Here is a 26501-nt window from a genome sequence, read left to right as displayed (position 1 = left end):
TACGCCCACCTTTAAAATAATGGGAAACTGTTATCAAATTTTTGCATTGTCATCGGTTCTTGCGACGTCTGCAAAGTTTCAAGTTGATCAGACTTCTGGAAACCTGTGAAAATTGAGCTCTAAGATTCCATTACATACATACAACCCAAGCTAATAAAAGGGTATTAAAAAATAAGGGCTGTCATCTTAAATGCATATGGAAATATCTTAAATTACCCGAGAGGTTTTAAGTTTCTTATGAGACCAAAATAGTCTGCATTTTTTAATTGATTTATAACAAGTTATTCTTGAACCGAAAATAACCCATCTAACTAATAATTTCCTTTCAGTGTATTTATCGGAAAACCGTCATAACTTTTAGCATGGACCTGCTACACACACCGTTATTGTGACCTATGACCTTGACTAATTTTCTAACACGTGTTGCAGTCCATTTCCTTAAAATAATAAATCTAATAGTGTCAAATGTTTACAGGGGATTCTATTATATACAAACACTCCGTTTACATACACGTTCAAACTAATGGCTACAATTAACTTTTACTTTACTTTTTATATTTCTTCAATAGTTACTTCATGACGCTATAAAGAAATTAATTAATATTTTAATTTGTATAAAAGAAATTATATCTGACTTTCATTAACAGATATATTGCCACATAAAGTCAAACTTTATATTAGGTTATGATTATGGTCTGATTTTGACAAGTTGGGCGTGAGATGGAATACTTGAAAGGCATTATTTCTGCAAAGTTTATTGACGTCATTGACTCTCAATTTATACACTGTAAAGGGAAGGAATCGTAAAGCATTTGAAAACGTAGTACTCGTATATAGGAAGTACAACACACACACGGTAACAAAAAGATGCCAGGTTAATCTTATGTACGGAGTTTTGTTGAAATTGGTTGAGCCGTTCCTTAAATATTTAATATAATAATATTTGAGAGGTTTAGTTACGTGCTATCTCTCTAACACTCAAATGACGATTTCCTTCACTTTTTTGATGTTAATGTCATTGCTAGACGTCGAATGACGACCGGAACAAGTCATGTCATCGACGGTTTATCGACCATCCTTAAAGGCTTTGTAACAGTCGTAGCCTTGGGTTTTCGATAGAATAGATTCACCATAAGTCTTTTCTAACATTCGCAACGATTCCTCACACGAAATTTGGTTCGAAACACTAATATTAATGCAAATTCTTTGTTCAATATTTTTTTCCATTGTAAAAATCGCAAAACACTACTGAGATCGACTGATTTCAACAGCTGCTGCAAACAAACTAGTTGACAGATCGCGCTCATTTTTGGCATTGAAATTAAGGACAGTGCTATCAACTAAACAAAAAAGTGCTGAAAAATATTCTGCGCGGGCAGTTTAAATGACAATTTCCGGAAACTTTCTGGTAATAATTAGGCCTTCTCTTCGTTGGAAAAGTTCCGTGTCGAAAGATTTTGCAATCAGCAAAAGCTTCCGAAGCAATATAAAGGCCATAAGAAGAAAATTATAATATGCTGATGTAGTTTTCTATAACTAAATAGGTCTATGTGCAAACCTTTACGAGTATCATATTTTCAGACTTCTCCAACCTATACATAATATAAAAGTATTAAATAACAAATTACTTTGTAGTTTTTGGCAATAAGTTCAAAAATTTTATTAACTATAACCTTAGGCTAAAACAAATTTGTCAGTTGTATCACTATAACTAATATGCACCCAGATATGACAAATGTTATATTTATGTATGTATGTATGTGCATATGAATTACTTACGCAGAATCTTAAGAATCTTAAATTTAAAAAATAATTTCCTTTTGTAATTTACATGATTGACTTAAAATCTTCTTAATCATTAATAAGTTAAATACGAGTAATTGCAAAAGTTATGTAATCATTAAGTATTGCTTTTGGAAATTTGCTTTCGTTAATTAATGGTTTCTTTAGTTTTTGTGTATTTATACTTCGTGTGTTAGCTCGTAATACTTTATGCATAATTTTTTTCAATTTCTTTTTTGTAAGTGTAGTTTATTGTTTTGATAAATCAAATTTAGGAATGTTAAATAGTAGTATTTTCAGGCCGGTGTTTGAAGTTTTGCTTGTAGCGAAAATTACAAAAATGTTAATTATTTATATTAAATATCTATGCATGCCATTAAAATATGTTTGTTTATTAATTTACATGTTTAATTACGTGTTACGCTTTTGTTTGTTTCTTCATTTTGTGGCCGAATAATTTTAAAGAAATAATTTACGCGCCTAATTAAATTAGCATATTATTACCGTATTTGAAATTTAATCATAATAAGCCTGTTTAATAGCGGCACTTGTTATTAAGAAAGCTGCTCCTATTAATAGGAATGTTATTATTTTAAGAGCACTTGGCCTTCCGGAAGAATCTGAAAAGAAAGCAGAAGAGTTTGTTAAAAAATGTTTCCATTAAAATTAAGTTCAATAAAATATTTTGTTCAAGGAAATATTCCTGAAATTCGTTTCTAATCAAACACTTAATCTCTTTGCACTTTATACACTTGCACTCTCAATTTTCCCAGAACTTCACATTTGGTTAAGGTTTATGCCCACTGTAGCAGGTATAAAATCATGTACAGATCAGCAAAAAACTCTCACTAAATATAGTTCACAGATTGACCAATATATTTGCTAAAAACTTAACCATAAGCTCTGATGTCCACTTTTGGCATCGGGTCGGGTTTTGACAATTTTTAGACGTGATAAGCATACCACAAAGGCACTATTTGTGCTAAGAACTTCATTGGTGCGTTATTTAGAAACTGTAAAGTGAAAAAAATCATATCGCTTGCACGGACAGAGAGATGGACAGATAGTCACACGGAATTCAATTCGCATCGTGATACTGATCTATATCTGTCTGGATTAGTTTTAATTAATTAATTAAGATAGTGGATCGTAAAACTACTACAAGTAAAAAGATCTCAATATTAATTTTGATGAAGATAGAGATATTTTAGTTACAGAGCACCCTGATTGTAGTATTATTGAAATCCAATCGAAAAATATGCGGACACGATCTATTAAAAGTTTAGTTGTAAAGACTATGACGTTCTGCAATACCTTTTGAGAAAACTGGTAAGAGCAATAACAATCACGAAGGGAGTACAAGTCGAGACCTTCCCATTAGCATACGCGCAGCTATATTTAAAATTAAGACCTTGTGGTCCAAATAACCTCACGAGTATTGAATATGGTAGTTTACTTACTTTTAGTACTGGACACCACACGTATACAAGTCTTCTGTACATCGTTCGCTTGATAACCAAGCTTACATTGACAAACCGAATTACGGCATTCCACGTTTTCCGGGTCTTTTTCAACGAAACATTCAGTAGACCGGGCACAACTATCACCAAGAACTGAAACAGACGCAAATTTGTTAGAACTCTCGAAAATAATTGAAAATAATACAAATATGAATGTTACCTTTCTTTTGCTCACAACGCCCTGATTTAAAATGCTGTTCGGAGGTGCAGGAACATTTCTTATCGATACAGGTACCCAACAATGGTTTACATTGCTCCGTTTCAATGCACTCATCGTCAAGTTCCTCAGCTATTTGAGTTAAAATAGATGACATAAATTTAAACAACCAGTTCTATGGTTCCACAGTGATCACTGTGCTTCAACTTACCCTCCTTAAGACACTCATCCTTAAAATGCACATAGCCTTTTTTGCATTGGCAAGATTTTTCTATCTCCTCACTTGTCGGTGAGGTGAAATCACAAACCGAGTTTTCTATTCCACACTCTACGTCGGCATCGCAATTAGCGCCGACACCTATGTAGTTACAGATGTAAGATTTAATTTATTTTTTATTTTTATTTCAAAACTTTTAACCTCAACCCACCTGGTACACAAGTATTATTGCTTTCGAGGAAATTCTCCTTACATGCACAGAAACTATTTAGGCATACCGTGTTCGCCACCGTACTACAGGCCTCATTCGTTTCACAGAATTCGCCGAGTCCCTGTTTATAAACGCACAACTGTTGCAATTCATCATACTGTGCGTATTCCTCACAGGTACAACGTCTTGGAATTATCGTAGGACAATAGGCGGCGCCGAATGGACTACATTGACTGTCCGAGGTACACGATAAGGTATATTGGATTGCTATGATGGATTTGATGAAATACGAAAGAGATGAGTAAATATTTGTTGGAACAACTACTTGTATATACATAAAAATTTTGGTTTCTGGAACATAAGTGAGTTAAAATAATACTGCAACTTTGCTAAGAAATGATTAAAGAACTATTCGTTAGTTTTTTAACCTAGTTGGCCTTTAAAAAGCTTTTTTTTGATAAAAGTTTGAAATTCTTCCCGTATGCAGACAACGAGGGAACCGAATTATTACTTACAAGTACTGCAAATTAATTTCATCCTAATAAACTGATGGATGCTCTCTATGATATTCTACTGGAGAATAATTGATTTCGGCTTTTACTTAATACTATTACTCTAAATTGCGGGTGATATATCTTTGTAAATACTTCTTTTTTTTTTGCCGCATTAATATATATTAACAAAACTACTTATTTTTAATTAAGATGGTGCTTACGTTTTCGGCAAGAGCGTAAACTACGATCATAGAAGTAATTACTTTGGCAAATACATTTTTTGGATAATGAATCGAATGTGTGCTCACATTCGTTGGCACTCTCCGCTATCTCGCCAAGCTCTGAAAGATAATTTTATGTATGTAGTATGAAAATTATTAGCAAATTTTTTGCCAACTCACCTGCAAAGCATTTTCCATTACTTGGATAATACCCAGAGCGACAGAAGCAAATGTTGTTTGAGCAAATCGAATGCGGAAGTCCCGCACACAATTTACCATTCTCTGTGCAAGAGCTACCATCTAATTGAGAGAAAAGTAATACGTAGACATGTATCATTGAGAGAAAATGTAAGTTATTTTAATGAAGTTTTGATTACGTTACTTTAGCAAATGTTTAGAGAAATGAACTCTCTGACTGTGCCTATTTATTAGGTTCCCATTTTTTTTTCTTGAACTAAACTGACTGACTTGATGTCACGATTAATTTTATTATCTGCTCCTTTAGTTAATTTTCTAATTTAAGCATACATATTTCATTTATAAAGTTTTTAAATCTGTCCACAAAAATGTGTAAATACTTACAAAACTTTTCCTCCCCATCATCATCAGTATTCGATATCGTCGAGAAAGTCTTATCCTCATCATCGTAGCGGAATGCAGACTGACGACGTCTATAGCGTGAGTAACGTCGACTGCTTGTGCTGGATGTGGTGCCAGTACCGACATTCTTAACTAACGGTGCCAATGGTTTCAACTCAAAAGCATCGATACTTGTTTGTACGGCGATTTCACGTGATCGCCGCTTCTGTTCGTTGCCACTGGCCTCCTCTTGCCTCGTCTCGTTATCGGTATCGTCAGTCAAATCACTACGACCATTCACCAATGCTAAAGTATCTTTACTGGTACCGCTAGTTGATCTCGATGACTTCGAGAGTTGTGATGTCCCGTCTGACGAGGGTGATTTCTCGTTGCCACCATCAGTTTTCGTATGGGTGTTTGTGCTGGTCGTGCCTGCGTTTGTATTTGTGTGGCCTGTGAGTGTCGGTGTATTAGTTCGAGCATCTAAAACGGTTTTTGACGATTCCGAATCGCTTTGTGATACCTCGACACAACTCAAACTAGTGCACCGCACATTTGTTCCTAAATCTTCACAGTCCGTATGCACGACACAGGCATCGCCAATTTCTGAAAACATATTTTTTTTGAACCACTTTTAATAATTATAACTAGAAAATACACTTACTCATTGATTTACGACGACATATGTTTCCACTCCTAAGATAATAACCGTCAGCACATTTACAAACATTGTCGAGACAGGCAACTGATTCGCGGTCATAACCGAAAAGGCAATCATTATCCTGTAATGAAAAAAGTTCATTTCTCTTTTCTTTCTGTAACTTCCAATTTCTTGCCGTTTTACCGTTTCACAGGTACCATTCAAGCCATTCAATATTCTACAACGTCCACCAACATAAGTGTATCCATCGGCGCAGTCGCAGACCCCGGATTTACAACTGGCTCCCGATGGCATAAGATTGCACTGAACTGTGTCTTCGCATTGGTCACCAATTAGTGACGTCTTCAGACATGTTGTCAAGTCGGTAGAGAAAACAGTTTCAAAACTGTCACATTCACAATTTGCCGTCCCTGAGGAGCATGTTGAATTTACGGCTGTGCAATCATCACTCGAAGCGCATGGCCAGATTAATGCATCGGTTACTATGATTGAAGATGATATAAAAGTAGTCAGATAATAAAAACATTAATAGTTTTGTAGAATTTAAATTTTAGTAACTTAGTTGAAAATTTTAACAATATTATTATGTAGTTAGAAGATGTTAGCGTAGAATAACAGACAAGAACAGACGAGTAACCCCGATTTTCCCCAAATAAAATGATGAAACAAAAGGATCACGACGTTATATTTTAAATAGAAAAGTCTTTCCGAGGAAGTAAAATCTTTTTTTCACATTAAATATGAGTTTAGGGAGTATTTTATAAAATCTTGATGCTAAAAATCATATCCGACACAGTTGTCCCAAGTAAGACAAGGTAGAAACATCTACACTTTCTCCTCCACTATCTAGCTTTCACCAGACTGACGTTGAAGCATCATGGCAGACATACCTTGGACGAACTTAGCGAATTAACTATTAGAATAGATTTTAACTGCCTTAAGACATTTCTGATTTGTATGACAAAAAACCGACAACCGGGCATTTATGCTTCGCTTTAGAAAATTTAAAACTTCTGTCCATTAAGAATGATCTAGCACAATGCAGGATATTACATGGTGAGAGTAGTTTATGAGTTAAATTAAATACAAAAGGGATTTCTCATCGAGCTAATCAAATCATAGTTCTCTGAAGAGGTTGAGCGATTTTGGTTCAGTTAGTTTACATAACGTTAGTTTAACATTATTTCTGAGCCTTATTGGAATGCTGAAGAAGAAATCAAAAGATATTTTCGAGTGGATTATAAAAATTGATGTCGGTCGGTTTGTAGATTTATATTGAGAATAAATAGAGTTCTTCTTTTCATCGTTAATGGCAAGGCCATTATTAAGTCCCGTTCAATCGATACCATCGAAATTTCTTTGAGATGAGGGGACATTTTGAATAAACTATTAGAGTCTAATTAGTTTACTACTTTTTGGTGAGTGTCTTGATTTTACGCAAGATATAGCCTCAAATTTACCGCCATCTCTGGCGGCTGGTGGATTTTCTGAAGAGCCATTTATAATCTCACTCCCTGTTTAATTGAATGAAGCGGTCGCTAAAGCTATTTTAAGCTTTAATATTATATTGCATACATAGTAGAATTCAAGACTTTTTTTTAAATTGCATTCAACCAATGATTTTAAATTATTTACAATAACTTGAGAGCATACATCATCAAGATAAAAATAGAGATAACGACAATTACGTACGAATATTTTTTTTAGTGAGTTCGATAAAAACCACATTAGTTATTTAGGTCATGAACGAAAAATGGGTATTCTTGATAGACAGGAAAATCCATCACCACTTTTCAGTATATATCGAATTATATGGTATGCACTGAGTCACTGTTAGTGTGCTTTGCTTACACTCGATGTAAATCATAAACATTATATAATATATAATGGTTTATAATAAAAATTTCGGTTGAGCTATTTTCGCTAGATAAAAACAAAAACACTTAATAACGCGTGATTCAATCACCTCAGCCCTAATTCTACTATAGAGAGAATGCGCCATAATGCTACATATAATACCTACACGAATGTTAAAATCAATAGGTCAAAGGTAATATGTAACGCTGAAATAGACATGTGTGTACACATCGACGTTCGAACATATTCATTCAGTTATACGTATGTACAATACATAAGCTATTCACATTGTTGCTACATGTTCATATGTAAGTAGCCATTTAGAAAGCCATAAAATAATTCACTTATCAGGATTGATATAAACGTTAATGTAAAAATTGCTTTTACTAATATCTTTGCAGACGAGGCCATTGCAATAAGTCCGTGACTCTGTGAAGCAGATAATGTTTATTCGAAAGAATTTCTAAATATATTTCGCTTATCAACTCGATACTTGTAAAGCTAATTTGCATGGTTGATATTACAAGTATATTTATAGAGAGTGGAATCTACTATCTAACAATAAAAAGTATCAAATAATTGATTTTATATTTGATTTATAAATTTGGTTATATTCTTAATTAATCTAACCTTAATTAATCTACCAAAAGATCAAAAATACCTTAACTCCCATTAGACACGGGTTTTCTGGACGGTATGAAATTATATCCCTCTGGTTTCGTAATCCAACAATACAGTTGGAATTTGTATTAATACATATAGGAGTTGAGAGCGACATCATTGCGATATCCAAACATGGTTAGAGAGTCTATAGAGAAATATAGCTTTTTGTTCATTATTCCCAATCTCCTTGTTTGCGAAGTTATAAATATCACCGGCTTATCAATATACACATGTATATTCATTGGTTTACTTCTACATTCAACTTCTATAGTAGATGTAAAAAATTCCCACTGTCAAACAGATGTTTAGAACTTTTCTATTATTAGTAAATAGAACATTTATTTATTTATTATTATTTCATGGAAACATCTCCATTCTGAATAAGTTAAAATCCAGTTGTTTAAGTCAAAGTCATCTTTCATTAATAAAAACAATTGTGTTAACTATGAGAAATATCTCATCCACAACTAAAAACATTGGACCATGCAGACTTAATTCCAAAGCGAAGACTTCTATTTAGTATGGAAAATGATTTAAGGTAGTAACATCATTATATCCAAGGCATGAGCAAAACAACTCAGTGCTTGAAATAAGAAGATCCAAAAAACTCATACGAGTTCTTACATTAAAAACTGATTCTACAATACATGGTTTTAATAAATCATGATTCATAAGTGCTTCTAATATTGCCCGGGATGCGAATCGAACGATATTCAATTATGAAAAAGGGTTTCACAAAAGAAGGGATTGGTGTAGATTTGAGAGTCCCGCCACATAATTCGATTTTAACTTTACACCCATATTTCTAAGCCTCAATCGACTAATTTTCTAAAATTTAAATATAAATATCCTTATATATGTCACATTGCACCAGATTTAAGAGTTGAGTTTAAATTTTTAGGGGATGCATTTTCTCCCAATCTGAATCTTAATCAGAACTACCATTTATCCCAAAACGGCGATATTTTCCGATGCTATAGAAAGTTCACATTTTAATTTCAAACGTGCATATATAAAAAATTAATAAACAAGTATACAATATAATATATTTTGCTAAGAAATAAATCACTTTCACTGCCATTTTACACTTGTATACCTGCAAGGATGCCTATCGTTATTAAGAGTACCGCCACTCCAAACCGCTTTTGACCAATATCCGGCATTTTGACAACTTCACGTTCACTTTGCGAGTTTCAAATTTAAACTGGAAAATATGCAATTTCTTGCAAATCAAATTTAAACTTTTCATGAGCATTATAATGCCTAATTATTGGCGTTAATCTAATCATCAAAGATATGTCAAGTTAAGCAGGTGTTTATCTCATTGATTTTATTACACATTTGTGTTAGGCAATACCATGAAGTCAATACAACTTATCGAGTTAAGCACAACAATATGGGTATGGCTATGAGTGTGAGCATGTGTAAAAGCCCACCATCTGTACGGTTACTTATTCGGACGCTTTGCTTAACGCGTCTACAAATCAATTAGTTGTAATTTTTAAGTCTCTGTTTTTTAACCCATACATTATGGCTTTTCTTGAAGGAAGTTAACGTTGTTTTATATTTAATTTACATTTAGGTAAATATAACAAATAAATGTGTTGGGGCATCGGTTCTGCTTTAAAAAAAAAAAAAAAACAAAACCCAATTTTTATAATGAAACAATATCCCTTGCCCAAACAAACAAACAAAATTTATAATAATTTAAGCACAAAGTAAAATCACAAAGTTACACGTTTTTTCTGAACATTTTTTTAAATCTTTAAGGTGTTCGATTCGACACATACAAATAGTATGTTAACAGTCACCACTAATAAGTATTAAAGAAATCGATTTGCATTTTTTCCAAATTTCATTACGTTATACCTATAAAAGAACAGACTAAAATTTTATACACAGTTTTTGAGTTACAGCCTTCTAAAATTTAGTCGTTCAGTTCAATTAGTTTATCTTTAAACGAATTTTTCTAGAAGCAGCATTTTTCGAATTTGCTTTAGCGATTACCCAGAGAAAAATGATCTGATCAATATCAAATGTTCCGTATATAGTACTCAATACAATGACCAGTCATTAATCTGATCAAAAATCGAATTTTGGCAGGTCAACAACGACCAAAATTTTGGGTAAAATTCAACTTTTTTTAAATGCCGCAATTTTGTAATTTTTTTATTTTTTTTCAACCGTATATCATTGTACCGACAATATCTTCTAATGAATTTTTTGTTAGGTTTCAATCACGGGGAAGAGTTGAGATACAATATAACAGAATTTATATTATACTCCGATTGAAGGAATAATAATTTATAGATACAAAACTAGAGAAACTAGAAATTTAAGCAATAATTTCTTTAAAGAACTTTGTTATCAAACAAAAAATACAAGTATATAAGATGAAATTCATATTAGAAAATCTTGCCTAGAAATCAATGATTTAAATTGAGGTCAATCGTTTCATTCACTGCGTAAACACATGTTCATTTAGATGTACATATGTTATATAGTATTTTTTTTAAATCATGGACATTTTGCATACAATTATTGGCTGTGAAAGTGTTAATGTGTTGATTTTGCTGTATAACCGAGCACCTGCTTAATTCAAATAACACCTGTGGTCATCAAATATATTGCCTACATCATTCGATTATTAATACATATCGTGAAGTGTTTTCAAATGAATTAAAATACCAACTAGCTAATAAAAAGTGCCATAGACGAATAACTCAAAACTTATTTCACTGACTTTTCTTTCGTACCAATGCAACAGATATTCTTAAAAAACAGCGTATTACTTATATGACTCATATAAAACTGTTAATTTGTGGCAGATAAAAATTGTCCAAACAAAGGATAAAAAGCCGATGTAAGTAAATTGAATCTAGATATGATATTTTAACACTTTGTACTTCTTTAATACTCAGCAGAAGTAATTTAAAAATTAAATTTTAAAATATGTTTTCTGTTTTCTGATAAGATAGTGCCTTTCAATAGATATAGTTCAATAGGATTTCGCATATGTTCATGTCATAGTATGAACTGATACAAAGCATTCCTTAACGCATCGCCTAGAAGGCTAGACCATGCCAAATTTTGTGACCTTTTGTATCAAATACCAATTTTGTATAACCTGAACAGGGTATATTAAGTTTGCCACAATGTTTGTAACACCCAGAAGAAAAGGCCAGAGACCCTATTAAATGTATATATAAATGATCAGCATGATGAGCTGAGTCAATTTAGCTATGTCCGTCTGTGTGTCTTTATATATGACAACTAATCCCTCAGTTTTTAAGATATCGATCTGAAATTTTGCACCCGCCCTTTTCTAACCAAGAAGCTGCTCAATTGCCGTTATGGCGAAATCACGATCACGAAATTAGCCACGAGTTATATTCTCCAAAGAAATTATTTAGATTAGATCAATATATCATATAGCTGCCATACAAATTGAACAATCAAGTGCTAGTAAGGAATCTTTTGTATTTGTGAACGGTACAAGTATTATAGCTTCGACGCTACCGAAGTTAACGTTAACGTTTTTTCTTTTTTTAAGCTTAATTGGTAACTGAGATATAACTTGTTTAATTTTTTACTGTTTTATGGGCTTAATAAAGAATCGGTACAATCAATCTACATCCTATGAGGAAGCAAAAATACGCCAATATAACCGGAAATCCATTCGTCATTCCATTCATTTTGACATCTATATTCCCTTAATCTATTTGTCCGGGATGAACTTCGAAACTACTGAACCTTGTGTACTTATGTAGTGCGGGTGAAAAGAAAAGTTTGAACATCAAAAAGATTCCCGGAAATATTCTTGAAGCACCCATTTTTACTGGGAAGTTTAATATAGAAATGGTCCCATTGCAGCATAGAAGTCTTCAGAAGGCTACAGTTTCTACTAGTTTAACTTTCCCATGCCTATAAATCGGCATTCGGTTTAAGATTTGAAAATTTATTATATTTTCTATTAACAAATATTTGTATCAATCGTCGTCAAATTTAAACCTCAAGTTCAGACCCTTGGATTCTTAAGCCGGCAATAATGCTTGCGTCTTTATTTGTTAATAATATTTTCACTGTGCGGAATAGTATATTATAATAACATTTAATGTATACCATAATCACAGTAACGCGCAGCCGGATCTCCTAGAAATTTTATATATAATACATATAAGCACTAGCCCAATACCTTATGATAGTCATTTATCAAGTTTCGCTCGAGTATTCAATAAAAATTTCTTAGGCCTCTAAAATTAGGCTCTGTTATTATCAGAATACTTTTTCCAAATATTATATGAAATTACAACGATGAGCTGCTAATTTGTTGTCGCTTATTTCTATCACGTAAAGTAAATTAATCGTACTCTTCATTTATTTGGGTAACGTTCAATGTACTTATAACTAATCAATCCACATATTTAAAGAACGAAATCAACTGAACAAAACTGTCAATTTGACCGCTGTTCATTATTACACGGCTCATTATTCACACGTCATTATATAATATTATGTTAAGCAATCGTAGAATTGAAAAAGTGTGAGTAATAATCCTCCCGTATTACAATCCCTCCCTTGCAATCAAATTATAATAATTTTTAAGCAGACAGCTGGACCTCCTCCTGACGCCAATAAACCTAACAATTTTAATCATCTGACATCTTTTTATTGTTGGTCCCATATATTTTTACAAATATTGAAGCAAAAAGTAAGGATTAGGTGAGTAAAGACTTCTGTTTTCGTAATTAAAAGTACTCGCATTGCTTCGTATTTAACTTTTAGTTTCGACGTTATACATTGTGAGAACGCTTCTCTCACCAAATATTTATCAGGAAATTCTATGCTTCTAAGCAGCTTCTAATTGTCTTATTAATTTAGAGTGTAGTTCATTCTTTTTATAGTAATATGAACAACTTTAGATCGTTGGTCATATGAAATTCAAGTTTCAAGTTTTTCTAGAACTTACAAATCGGACTATTTCGAACTGTATTATGATAGTTTAGATTTTGATGTGATATTATCGAATGTAATAGTTGTGGAATGACGACAGTTCCTTACAATCAACTTATGCTATATGATAAGCCAAGTTGTACTTCTTATCATTTTTTCCACCAATATAGCAATATTTTTTCTGCTTTATATGTTATTTGAAATCCCAGATCGGACATATGTTGTGAACAGAAGAAGCACTTACCTCTAGCCATTTTAACATTACGACTGCTTTCTTAATTATAGTTGAATGTATCGGATGAATTGCTATCGAATTTCAGATTAATTTAGAAAAATTATTTACTTAGAACACAACTTTTAATTCATAAGAAATGAATAAGTCTGCCTTTTGGAGAAGCATCGAGGTGGTTGAATCAAAATTTCATTTACGACCTGCTTCCAATTCTTAGTGCAGATGGATCAGAATTCAATAACAAGTTTCTGCTGGAGGAATAAATAACTGGAATCTGAATTTGGACATTTTTACTATTAAAGTCCGGCTTATAGAAACATTTTTGATGATTCACATATATTCACAGTTTATTACATTTGTTATTGGAAAGAAAGTGATGATTTTAAATCTATGCTTTGCATTTGAAATTAACAGAAGATAAGAGGGAGAGAGAAAAATCTTTTAAAAATAGGGTTAGCCCCGCGCTGTAACATGTACGATCAAAGCTAGCTTACAAACTAGTAAAGTCGAGTCAACTAAACGTCGTGTGTCTATTTTACAGTTTACATTTTTATAGTATGCCATGAAAATAGTGAAATCAGAACTAAGCGATGAAATTCTATTTCATAGCAAATTATAAATATTGCGATTCGAATTAAATTGTAGGTTTTAAGTGAACATATTCTCTTGGACAGGTTTTAATTTAGCACTAAATATTTGTAATTGGTCTATGTGCTAACACTGAAGGTATTCTAATTTACTATTATACCATAAATATTGACCAATGTGTGAGTTATCTTAACGAGATTGGATAGGGTTGTTTCCTTGAACGTTTTGGTTAAACACCAAAATAGATTAAATCGATCCAGATATTGCTCTAGCCTTCATATATGTACTCGTATATACATATGTCATTTCTGGTTAACCTTATGTGGAATATATGAGTTAATATATAATATTATATATTTTAATAACATTAAGTGAACATGTTATTTTGTGTTATTTTAGTTATCGAATCATATGTTCATCTCAGATCCATAAACTCAATACAAATATTTCTGTCCTTCTGAAAAAAGTAGATATAGGCTTGTAAGTGAGGTATCTGAAAAAGTCAAAAACGATTTGAAAGAGTTACTTCTTTCTCCTTTCCCTCATATACCAAATATAAAAACCGAGGTCCTATTGGTCAACTGTATAACACATATCTCGACGAGAGCATAAGATATCTCAATAGTATTCAATATTTCTTATATATACCATATAAATAAGTTAAATATTTTCCGAGTTACACGCGATATCAGACTGCTTTAAAAAAGTTCCTTCCCCGCTGCAAGGATTCCGGCCGTCTTCGTGGATGAAACCTTAAAAAAAGTGGTATACTAGAAGATATGGTCCATACAATAACCATGGTCGGAAAAAACCTAAAGTTGATAAAATGACAGCGTTTAAAAAAAATTCACACAAAATTTTGGTCGTTTTTGGCCTTACAAAATTCTATTGCTATAAATACGATAATCATATCAAAAAACTGGTAGATCATTGTATAGAAAAAAAGTTTAAAAGTGATCGCATCATTTGTCTTCGGGTAATCACTCAAGTAAAGATAAACTCATGGAGCTGATTGAACTTAAAAACAATTTTTTTTTGTCGGACACTAGGTGCGCCCGAATATACGATGAAAGCAAACGACATAACAAATATACCTAAATCAAAAGACAGTTATGGTATATACTTGTATCTAAAGAAAATTATATCAGAAAAACTAGGATAAACGGTTCATAATTGTACCCAGAAACTAATACGGAATGCATTGCTAATAATTTCTATACAAAAGGCTTGCAAACAGCTGGAAGTATTTCAGGCACGCTTAGTTCTGGGAAATTGAGAAAGCATATAATCGACTGAACTTAGCTCCTCCCTTATTGTTAATATTATATTTCTCCAATATTTATATATTGTATTCGTTTCCAATCAAACTCCCTTAGTATATATTATTTCTATATGAGACTCATTCGTAACAAATGAAATGTGAAGCTAAATGAAAATTTAAAAACAATTAAGATATTTATGCTCTCAATGTGATAGAATGAAAAGTAAGTACATAAATAAGCATGTCATATGTCATTGTACATACATATGTACATATATATTATCTCTATCAATAATAAATAATAATCACCATTAAATCGGTGAGTAATCGATACGAATTATATTAATGTATGTGTATAAATGTTTAAAAGTACAAAATACAGCGAATGTACATATCAACATTTCCCAGCAACAACATTTTTTTTATTTTTGTACACACATTAACAAGATATGTATGTGCAAGTGTGCTAAAAAGGCTCACACCAAATGCGAGGGACGAAAGTGTCGTATTGAAAATGGAGAAAAAACAAAAAACAGGACAACCGCCACGACGTAGGTGTGCGCGCTAAAAATATGCATACACACACACACATATGCCAACACATTTACACACACATACTGTTGGTTTGCACGCGATTTTTGTGATGGTGGCGAACACAGAGCGCCATAATAAAATGGAGGCACCCATACTGCCCATTTGGAAAAACAGGCTTGTCTCCCCATTAACTACGAGTATAAAACACGCCAACAGAAGCAGCAACAACCACACACAAAAAAGCATACAAATGAATTAATATGTATAAGGTTGTTTGTGTGTAACTGTGGTGAGCGACGGCAAAGATAGCCAAAACTAATAACAAAGTTCAAGAAAAACATTTTCCAACTTATTTTCCTACTTGCCATAGCATTTGTCAATGCTTGTATTTGTTTATATTTATTTCTTCTGCTTTTATTTGATTTAAAATTGATGAAATAACTGGCAACCTTCTTGCATAAAGGCATGTACAGCCGCACCCGCAAATATATACATTGATACATACTTTTAGGCGCGTATGCACAGTTACTTGTGCTTGTGATGTACATACAGTACCTGAGCGATATAAACTTTCAAGTGAAACTTTGAGGTACTTAATTATAGTTCGTAAACAAATATAAACTTTTCTCTGCAAGCACTTGTGGCACCATCATTAAAGGTAAAAACAAATACTTTATTTGCATTACGGGTATTTTTGTGTTTGTAAATATACATATGTGTATATGTAAGTCACACTGTTATTATTATCTTATTATATAATCACGGTGCCGATAGATAAGGAAGATCAATGAAGAACACTATGAACTGTTAGGAATTTTCCCAACCTGGATCAAATCTCTCGTCTTGTTCGTAGCTCACAGCATCCAAATTTGCCGGAAACAAATCCAGATGATACTCAAACATTTGCAGATGATTTTTTCCTGATCATTCAGTTTTTCTTCGAAAATCTTATAATTAATTAGACGCCGTATTTGTGAACCTAAAAATATTCCATATTTAATTTTTGTCTCGCTGAGTTTGGGAATTTCTCTTATATACAAAGATATAAAAATCCACTGCCATCTCTAGGCATAGCTTTGGTACAGGGAGTTCGGCACTATGTAATGTGTTTGGACTTAGTTGTAATTAATGCCTTTTGTTTGAGTCACACAAAAATAACAATCCGTTATATGATTCGTTGGTTCGGTCCAAATCACTGGTATACGAAATGGCATATGCCTGGGTTCTTGTTTAGCGCAACCTAATAGCAGTCTCACACACGTTACACAACATTTATGCGGAACCCAGAACTTATCTTGAAATCCAAAGTAGTCTAAATAGCCGTTCAAATAACAATAATATAATTTAAGTTTGTACATAAACTCAATTTATCAGTGGTTCTTAATCGTACACACTTATTTAAGGAACAGTGGCTTATTTTTTGTTTGGTATGTGTAAACGCTGCATACTCATGCTTCAAACAGTCACCGAGATTTCTTCCTGCCGTACTTACAAAACTAAAATCCAACTAATAAAAATAGTCTACCTATTTATAAATAAATGTATTCGACTGTAATTTTGAGTTATTTTAAGAATATTTCAAATATATTCAAATTTATTTCAAAATATCGAGACTGGCAACCCTGCGTTGCAAAAGATTGCTCTCTCACTCTCACCTTACTCGTTTCTACGGAAAAAATCAAATTTTCGCGGATATCCTACCAGGGATTATCTCTGGATCCTACTGTACGGTCTGTTGAAGCAATACTCGGCAATGTAAAATGTTTCAATTTATTTTATAACATTAATTCCAAAAAAAATACTAGACGTTGAGATTGTGAATCGATTGTGCTTAAATAAAGAATAAAATCAGTTTATCATAATATCCGATTTTATCTGCTTTAAAGTAAGTTGAAATTTATCAAATAGTAATAGTGAACTGTATTTAATATAAGATCTAGTAAAAAGAAATGTTTGCATTAAATTGAAGGAATAAAAATGGTCCAATTTAGGTCAAATATATACCTTTTTGTTCGATAACTCGTTGTCATTACAGTGAAATAGTCGATTTTCACAACCTTCTCTTAAGGCAAATTTTTGATCAACAAAATTAGTCGCCATAGACTGGAACAGGTAGTAATAACTTGTTTCCAAGTTTGGGCTATAGGTAGAATGCATACGAATCTCCTAACCAAGTCCCTAAAGCCTCTGATGAGTCACTATCGATGTGTAAGGCATCGATCATCTTTATGTATTTAGCCTTATTTAAATGGTTCCAAACGGACTTGAGCCGAGCATACATATCAAAAAAATCAAATTGTATACAACTCTAAAAAATATGTGTAAGGTCGTTGCGTAAAAAGAGCTTTGAATTTCAATATTCTATTACTTTTGGCTTTCAAACACATTTTATCAAATATGATATACTTGTATTAGTTTCTCGCAGTAAAACACAATTAATTTAAAATTTCTATTAATGCGTTTCATTCATTGGAAAATGTGATCGAGGGATGCACTCTCACACGCATTTTTCCCCAAACGCATCTACATCTACACATTAAGCAAAAATTTGGACAAAAGGCAAACTCCTGTAACTACAATACGTCGGCCCACATTTCACATTGCGAAATTCCCCACTTTCTTATGGTGTAATATATGGACGTTTCCCACACACGACTAGAAAAGTAAGGCGGCGTAAAGTAATGAGCTGGAAGCTTGGTTTATTAAACTTGCTACTTCATTTGTATCCACCCATCCAACTTTGGACTTATAAATAACATTTAATGAAAATTAAAATGAATTTGTTGGAATGCCGCTGCTTATTGAAGATGGAAGATATAAAAATATCATAGTAAGACGGACCAAGAAATGACGTTTAAGGTAATATATGACTTACATAATATAATATGTAAGACTGAGAAGAAATGTATTAGTAGTAGTATTGCTACCACTTAATATATACATAAATATATCGGATTCCGATCCAAAACAATCCTCATTCAAACATCTAATGGGAGAACAATTATTTTAACTTTTTTAACTTAGGAGCTGCGTTGATAAACATTTTGTTCCTTAACAACAGGAGCGGATCCATGATGGACATGGAACAGGGTATATTAAGTTTGCCACGAAGTGTTTAACACCCAGAAGGAAAATTCGAGGACCCTATAAAGTGTATTATATACGCAAACTAGTCCCTCAGTTTTTGATATATCGATCTAAAATTTGCACACGTCCTTTTCTTGCCAAGAATCTGCTCATTTATCGGAGCCGCCGATATTGGACCACTATAGTATATAGCTGACATACAAACTGGGTATCTTTACAAAATTTTGCATGGCTTCAAAACCGAAGAAATTGTTCACATTGGTAAACTATAGCATATAACTATATATAATATATAACTTTTTTACTTGACAAAATATCGTGACGAAATTTAGCACAGATTATTATTCGAAGCAGTTCATAATATTTGAACAAATGGTTCATATAGCTGCCATACAAACAAATCGAACCAAATTCATTTTCGGTGCAATCGAAGTTAACGTTTCTTCGTGTTTTTCTGATACATAGGAACATTTTCTTCTCTAATGATGCATAATACGTAAAATGGTTTGAATAAAGTAGTTGAATAAAACTATTGCGATTTTAAAATATTTTTCTAGAATTGTTATAAAGAATATTAAAATTTACACTCAGAGCTATAAAAGTACAGTGCTCGTTGCTCGATGCGTTACTGAAACACCAGTGTATCCGCCACCGATTGACTAAAATTAAGGGGGATACCTGAAAAGGAGAAAGCACATACTAAACTAAATTAATAAATAATTGAGAAGTGGCTCTAGGTGTGTTAGAGCAAAGTATCTACAAATGAATTTCGTGAAACTTATCAATTAGAGAATGATTCAAGAATTGCCATTGTTTTCAAACCCCAAATTTTAAATAACGCATAGAAAACCTATAAAAAAAACATGGTGATCTACTTGTATACAATAGTGTGCATAGTTCTATACCATCTTCTATATATATAAATGAAACCCGTTTCCCGTTGTCACGCCATAACTTGAGAACGGCTAGACCGATTTGGCAGTTTTTTTTGTAGTTTTCTAATACTCTGTAGAAGGTTCTTACGGAAAATTTTTTTTTAAGTTTGTTGTTTGCTAATAAGTGTTTGTTAATCACGGTAAGTTCACAGCTTAATATCGATTTTTGGTAACTTTTGATGACTACACACTTTAGTGAATTATGAAATTAGTAAAGTCCTTCTCAGTTATCGTGGAGCATATTATACATTCCAGTTTAAATTTATTAGGTACTCATACCTAAAATAGGACAACTGTCAGCTATACAAAATAAAGTAGTGCATCAAAGCTACGCTATGGCGGTACGAAGTTCAGCTATTATTTTATAGAATTGAAATTATAATTTCAAAATATCAATTTTTGTAAGTTTTACATTATATCTACATATACTTGTATATTCACAATCAGCTACAGATCATAACTGTGTATCGATAATTGATAAAAACAAAACTTGTCTGCACCATTAAAGGATTTTTGATTGTAATGTACATACTTGTAATAGTAGATCTCCAAAATTCTAATACGAATTTCCACGGCGCCACAAACTTAGACGTCAATCAATCAGCATTAAATGTAATCCAAGAGATATATGTACGTATGTACCTACAAAGTTTTACTTGCTTTATTTTGCATATATTTTAAGTATATAGTAATTCAAACCCTAAAAATGTCTCTTAAATTACTGTAATCTGCATATTTATAGATGAATTGTTTAAATATTTTATAAATAGAAATTAATTACTCAATTACAACAATTAAATTAAATTAATTATTTATTTGTAACAGAAAGGAAGTAGTAGTCCTAACAGTTTTATTGGAGCCAAACACCTAGTGAACACAAATGAAAGCAATTTAGATGTAATCATGTCCTATAACAGTTGAATTGAAAATAGATTTATTAATACCGAAAAAAAAACCTAAAAAAAAGTGTTACGGGAACAAGCATATGTTTTCAACAGATATATATCAATAGAAAATACATTCCTTGTTTTATGGAATTTTACATAATTATTATGATGATATATCGACAAAAATTAGAAAGCATTTTATTTTCAATGAATATTACCAATTTGTGGCCGAGGTAATCTCGCCTATTCAAAATATCAACCAGCTCACAATACAAAGAAGCATGTCTACGCAAGCTTGTTTTTAAAGTTTGAAGTATAGTTTGTCACGACCATTTTGAAATGTATAAATATAACCCCGTATCTAACTCAATATAGTCATATAAGTTTCATCGTGTTACAAGAATATTAAAAAAAAATTTTCCATGATTTGACATATATGAAATTGTTTTTATACTCTTGCAACATGTTGCTACAGAGTATTCAAAACTAGAATAGTTGCTTATGGTTGTTTGTATTACCTAAAACTAATCGAGATAGTTATAAGGTAGGTCAATAGGTAGAGTGACTGTCTTTCGACGCCTGCTTATTGTGCAAGGACTGATTCCACTGAGACTCAGCTACATTTATGTTTGTCGATGAAATATTTACAAGTAGCGAGAGGCATTATATATGCGCTCTTTACCAGAATTTAGTTGTAGGGTGGTGCCTGTTCTGGCTAGTTCATCTGCTACACAGTTCCTGGGGATATCAGTGTGTCCTGGGACCCTTTGCAGGTTTATCGTGAAATAGAATGTCAGATCCGCTGGGATATCAAGACATTATTTCACTGTTCAAAGCCGCCTGGCTGTATATAAATATATTACTTGTTGTGATCACACTCCTTGTCAGTACAAGAAGGCTTTTTTTAATTGTTGTGACCTTGGTACACATATTTCTTTGCACTCAATCGGCAAATTAAGATATAAAACATCATTTGGTACAGAAGATCGCACTATCCAGGGACACCTGTGGGCTAAAACTTTTTTAAAAGCGGTTGCTCCGTCCGAAAAATTTAATGTACATAGCTTCCAAACTGCTTAAGATATATCAACCTAACTCGCTGGAAAGAAGTGTTTTTTATCACTTCTTCAAACTCTGTAAAAATGGGTAAAATCAGATATTAACCACGCCCACTACCCATATAACGGGTATGTTGAAAACTACTAAAAGTACCATAACTCACTGAATAAATGAGCCACAAACATTAAATTTCACAACCAGGCTGGTAAAGAAGGCTTCTAGTGTGAAAATGGAACAAGGGGCATGGACCCGCCCACCTTGAAGTGAAACGATTTCAATCAAGTTTGGTGTGCGAAGTTCATTCCTATTAGACACTGCAAAAATGAATGGGCGAAATCGAATGAGAACCACGCCTAATTCCCATATAACAATATTTTAAATTCTGTCTGATTCTTTCACTTTACAGTATACAAATGAAACATCAATAAATCAATTATCAGAACAAAACTTAACACAATAATAACAGGTATTCTTTTTTCATAAGTGAATGAAAGCACGGCGATACTTTCCTTAAGTTTTACCAAAATCTGAATACTGAAACCTGTTTCTCCGAATTTATTCCTGCGTTGCGAGTGTATTAAATGTTCGGTTACACCTGAACTTAGCCCTTCCTTATTTGTTACAGAAATAAAAACAAAAATAAAGCCGAGAGAGAACCCCCACTTTCCATTAAAATGTATCAAAGCAAACACAGTTTGATTACTATATAGATAAAAAGCAATTACTTTGGTAATTATCATAGATAAAAAACAAACCAGGTGAAACTGTACATACATATGAATCATGTACATACATATATAGATATTCATGTGCAGTGAATAGTAACGAAGTGAAGTATGAACTGAATAAAATATTGCAATAAAAAAGAGAAAATATTTAGAGTTCTTACTTGTGGTATTTGTTCTCTTGACATAATAAATTTATTCAGCCTTGTGCCAGGGCTAACAAATTTATGCATTCCTTTAACCGTGCCTTAAATATTTTGGACAAATCAATATCGTTTCAACTGCATAAAACCCACAGTTCAGATATTAATGCCTGCAAGTTAAACATGCGCCCAGCTCTAGAAAGCCCCGAATAAAAAGGCTCACAGGAAAGGTTCACATATATTTTTCAAAATCTATCTGTTGTGAGATTTTTATAAAAATATCAATACCAACTCTGTAACACTTCGTCTAATAATAATTACGAATTAACAGGTTCAATTTTTATTTAAGAAAGAACTGTACTCGTCGATTTGTAATTTTGTTCCAAGTTTAGTTAAGATTTATGTTTAAGAAACAACACAATAAGACCTTTATCATTTCGAACTCACATGAAAAATTATCAATTCTTTGTAAACTATTTGTCAAATATAATATCATCAAGCCTCACACCAAACGCCTTTATATGCAGAAGTGCTACAGAAATAATGAAAACGTGTTCTGCTGTAATACCCAGTTATGGATCAAACTGAACAAGAAGCGTATTTTTTTTAAATTAAATATGTTTTAACTATCGTCCAAATCGATTCTAAGACAGAATTACATTAGCTTTAGAAGCAAAACGTTTCAAGAACATTTATGTAAAGACGTGGTATTTACATAAGTATACCTATGCGTCGGAGATATCATTTAAAGTTGTATGACCATATGAATCGCGATTTAATTCTAAAAGCGAGGCCTCAGCAAGAAAATGCTTCAAAACACTCTCTACTGCCGTGTTCAGTGTCTGATGTGAGCGGGAACAATTGCGCTGCAGTCGTTTCTTGGCGCCGCAAATTGCCGAAAATTCGAAAAACTAACTGAATGCAGTCTGCTCCACTTCATCTTTTCAAGGTTGAGAAGTTGTTTAATATTGTCTAAACAATTTTTAGGAATGATGTTGGGTTGGCAGTTCCTGGATGGATAAAAATCCAATTGTATTCCGTTTACGTAGACCAGACTAGAGAACGAAACGATCAAGCAATATACAGTATGTTAAATTAGAGTTAACCGATTTGCCGATCCTTTAAGGAACCTGTGGAGAGTTCTTGTGAAGGCTAAGCCCGTTAGATGGCGTTGTAGGCACGTAATTATGTACTTTTCGTTAGTGGTTATGTTTTGGCTCATACTCAGAAGATATATATACTTAAGTATACATATGTGCATATTGTTAAGGCTAAGGAAAGTAGATTTTCAAAAAGAATTAACGCTATATGGCGCCAGTGTCGAACTATTAGCAAAAACTGTGCAAAACAAAACTTCTTCTTTGAAATCTGTGGAATATTTTTTACTTTTACATACTAATTTACAGTTGTAACTATAAGTATGGTAAGTATATACATATGGCGTATGGAATTATCAAACTGTTACACCCGCACATACATATGTGAACAGAAGTAGCTTCATATACACCGAGCACTTGTGTTGTTGCTTTAATATTACGGTAATTTTCATTATTTCTTGTATTTTTTGCCTTTTTGGTATGTTTTTTTTTTTGCTTTTACACATGTACTTATATGAATATTTTTTTTATGTCTACGAGTAGAATAACCACCCCTAATATGTACGACCTTCGTTTTGTACATTTTTCATATTTCGATTTCCAACTCAATCAATAATCATTAAAGTTGCCGAAAACTAGTTATTATAATTAATGGCTCACGCAGCTAGTTACATACCATGCGGTTAATCCTGGACTTGAAGAATACATATGTATGCATGTATGTATGTATGTAGGAGCGTGCGTTGTAAGATGTTTCCAATGGGTTTGCAACTTTAATTGAATCAATTATTCTTCTATTTTTTGTTTTTGTATAATTGCGTAGGATAAGCGTTTGGATTTTTTATAATTAATTTCTTGTTTTGTTTATTTTCTTCTACTTTTTCTTTTTTTACGCAATTGCAACAGTTTAACGCATTTAGCGCGCACTATTTGTAAGTTATTCTATTTGCTGGCAATTAAAGTTTAAAGTGCATTTAGCACTTGTAAAACTGACACCGCAATTAGTACATCAAACATCACAATGCAACGCGCACTCAAAATATATATCCACGCAGAGTTGTAGTGATTTTTCTTTTCCTACGCGTCATCGTATATACAGGTTTACATATACTATATACTTGTATGTATGTCAAACACTGAGGAAAATTTTCCGCAAATACTAATACAATTATTGCCGTTTTTATTGTATTGTACTAAAAAATTAAAATTTTAAATTTTTAAAAAGACACAACCGTTAGTTACAAACTTCTATATGAATATATTATGTTTCCACTATCGTAACACTTTCTTTTATATTATTTAGCACCTCGTATACAAACACACAATCTGTACTATTTTTTATAAGCCGTTATGAACAAAGTTTTATCTGTTATGTTACTACTTGTTAAGTATTTGTCTGTCGCTTGCCAGCGCCAACTCATGTAACGCGCCTTCAAATGCAAAATTTGTTGGATATTTTCCGAAAAATTCATTAAAAGCGACTAGTGTTGCCACTAAGCGGTATGCGACTGTTATCTGGCCAAGTGCTTTCCCATGTCGCTCCTGTCACGACCTCAACAGCCACTGTTGTCGGCCGACGACTTTGCCCAAACGATTAGCCAAGCGGGTGAAACGAACCCACAGGTTTTTTAGCATTTCGTCCTTCGTCAATTGATTGTGTGACGGTGTGTCTGTTTTGTTGTTGGATTTGATGCACGAGCGCCAGTGCAGTTGGTGTTGGCGTTTCCATGGACTTGTGGCACTACAGGTGAAAAGTAACAATACGTGTACGATTTACATTGTATCTACTATATAAACGAGTGTGCATAGTGAAGTTAGAAAGTAGGACGTAATACGTAGGAATGTACAGGCATATGGTCAACTAACGGTTTCGGCGGCAAGGTTGGTTGTGGCAGCCACGACCGTAGCAAGTGGGTTGGAAGAGTAATGATAAATATTGTAAAATAAATGAAATATTGTACAATTACTAAAGTAGTTGTCTAAGGCAGATAGTATGCATAGTTATTGTATGTAAGGCATATACCGTACGTGAGCTGGAATAGAAATCAGAAAAATATTGAGTAAAAAGTGTCAACTAATTATTACACTGTCAAACGATCTGCAGGGCATTCGACCAAACTAAATTTTTGAGTGCTAAGTTTCCGTCATGCCAAGGCTTCTCATAAAATGCTTGAACCGTTCAGAAATGAAAACATTATTTCCGTCGAATATCTTCAAAGGCATTAATAGAAATCGGCGCAGAAACGCAGCCGAGTATTCAGCAGCAAAGGCAGCACCAAAACATCAGAGCAAAAGACATGGGAAACATGTTTACAAAGAAAAACTAGGAGAAAAGAAAAAAATATGTCATCATATGATGACTGATTATTGACGGAGGTGTATCAAGATTTTTCTCTACACACAGCAGACGAAGCTTGAAAAATCGAGAAAACAAGAAATAACATTAACTTCGTCTGCATATAGCTATATACCCTATACAGATGCATTTATTATAGCTACTATACGTATAACTAAATCTTACAACGTAACTGGCCAACGGTTTCCTACTTTGTTTGATGTAAACAACATTCAAAAGATTTTTATCCGATCTGCACAATTTATCTTGGACAATAATCTATTCCAAATTTCGTGAAGATAC

At 32.8% G+C, this 26501-nt stretch overlaps 1 protein-coding gene across 2 annotated transcripts; it reads right to left on the bottom strand.

The window, feature by feature from the left end:
• Window positions 1-1628: 1628 nt before the first annotated feature.
• LOC106615124 (prion-like-(Q/N-rich) domain-bearing protein 25) lies at window positions 1629-24981 on the bottom strand. Of its 2 annotated transcripts, none has more exons than XM_036361639.2 (11): window positions 24540-24981; window positions 6026-6324; window positions 5846-5963; window positions 5185-5787; window positions 4783-4902; window positions 4603-4722; window positions 3888-4154; window positions 3671-3817; window positions 3463-3591; window positions 3243-3395; window positions 1629-2402 (listed from the first exon to the last, which is right to left on the bottom strand). In XM_036361639.2, the coding sequence occupies exons 2-11, from the start codon at window positions 6134-6136 to the stop codon at window positions 2299-2301; spliced, it is 1872 nt and encodes a 623-aa protein (XP_036217532.2). In that variant the 5' UTR covers window positions 6137-6324; window positions 24540-24981; the 3' UTR covers window positions 1629-2298. The 2 variants fall into 2 exon arrangements, with proteins under 2 accessions (XP_036217532.2, XP_014086662.2); XM_014231187.3 differs by lacking the exon at window positions 24540-24981 and adding an exon at window positions 9459-9555.
• Window positions 24982-26501: the final 1520 nt, after the last annotated feature.

This window comes from Bactrocera oleae, chromosome 2 (assembly GCF_042242935.1).
Source record: "Bactrocera oleae isolate idBacOlea1 chromosome 2, idBacOlea1, whole genome shotgun sequence".
NCBI classification, from domain to species: Eukaryota; Metazoa; Arthropoda; class Insecta; order Diptera; family Tephritidae; genus Bactrocera; species Bactrocera oleae.
This window is presented reverse-complemented; position numbering and strand designations above follow the sequence as displayed.

Bases quoted from the DNA above. Each gene is read 5' to 3' on its own strand.
- LOC106615124 (XM_014231187.3), bottom strand. From the start codon at position 9,525: ATGCCGGATATTGGTCAAAAGCGGTTTGGAGTGGCGGTACTCTTAATA. The intron at 4,723-4,782 runs GTGAGTTGGCAA...ATTATCTTTCAG, and splicing joins TAATGGAAAATGCTTTGCAG to AGCTTGGCGAGATAGCGGAG. The intron at 4,155-4,602 runs GTAAGCACCATC...AATCCATCATAG, and splicing joins TTTACGCTCTTGCCGAAAAC to CAATCCAATATACCTTATCG.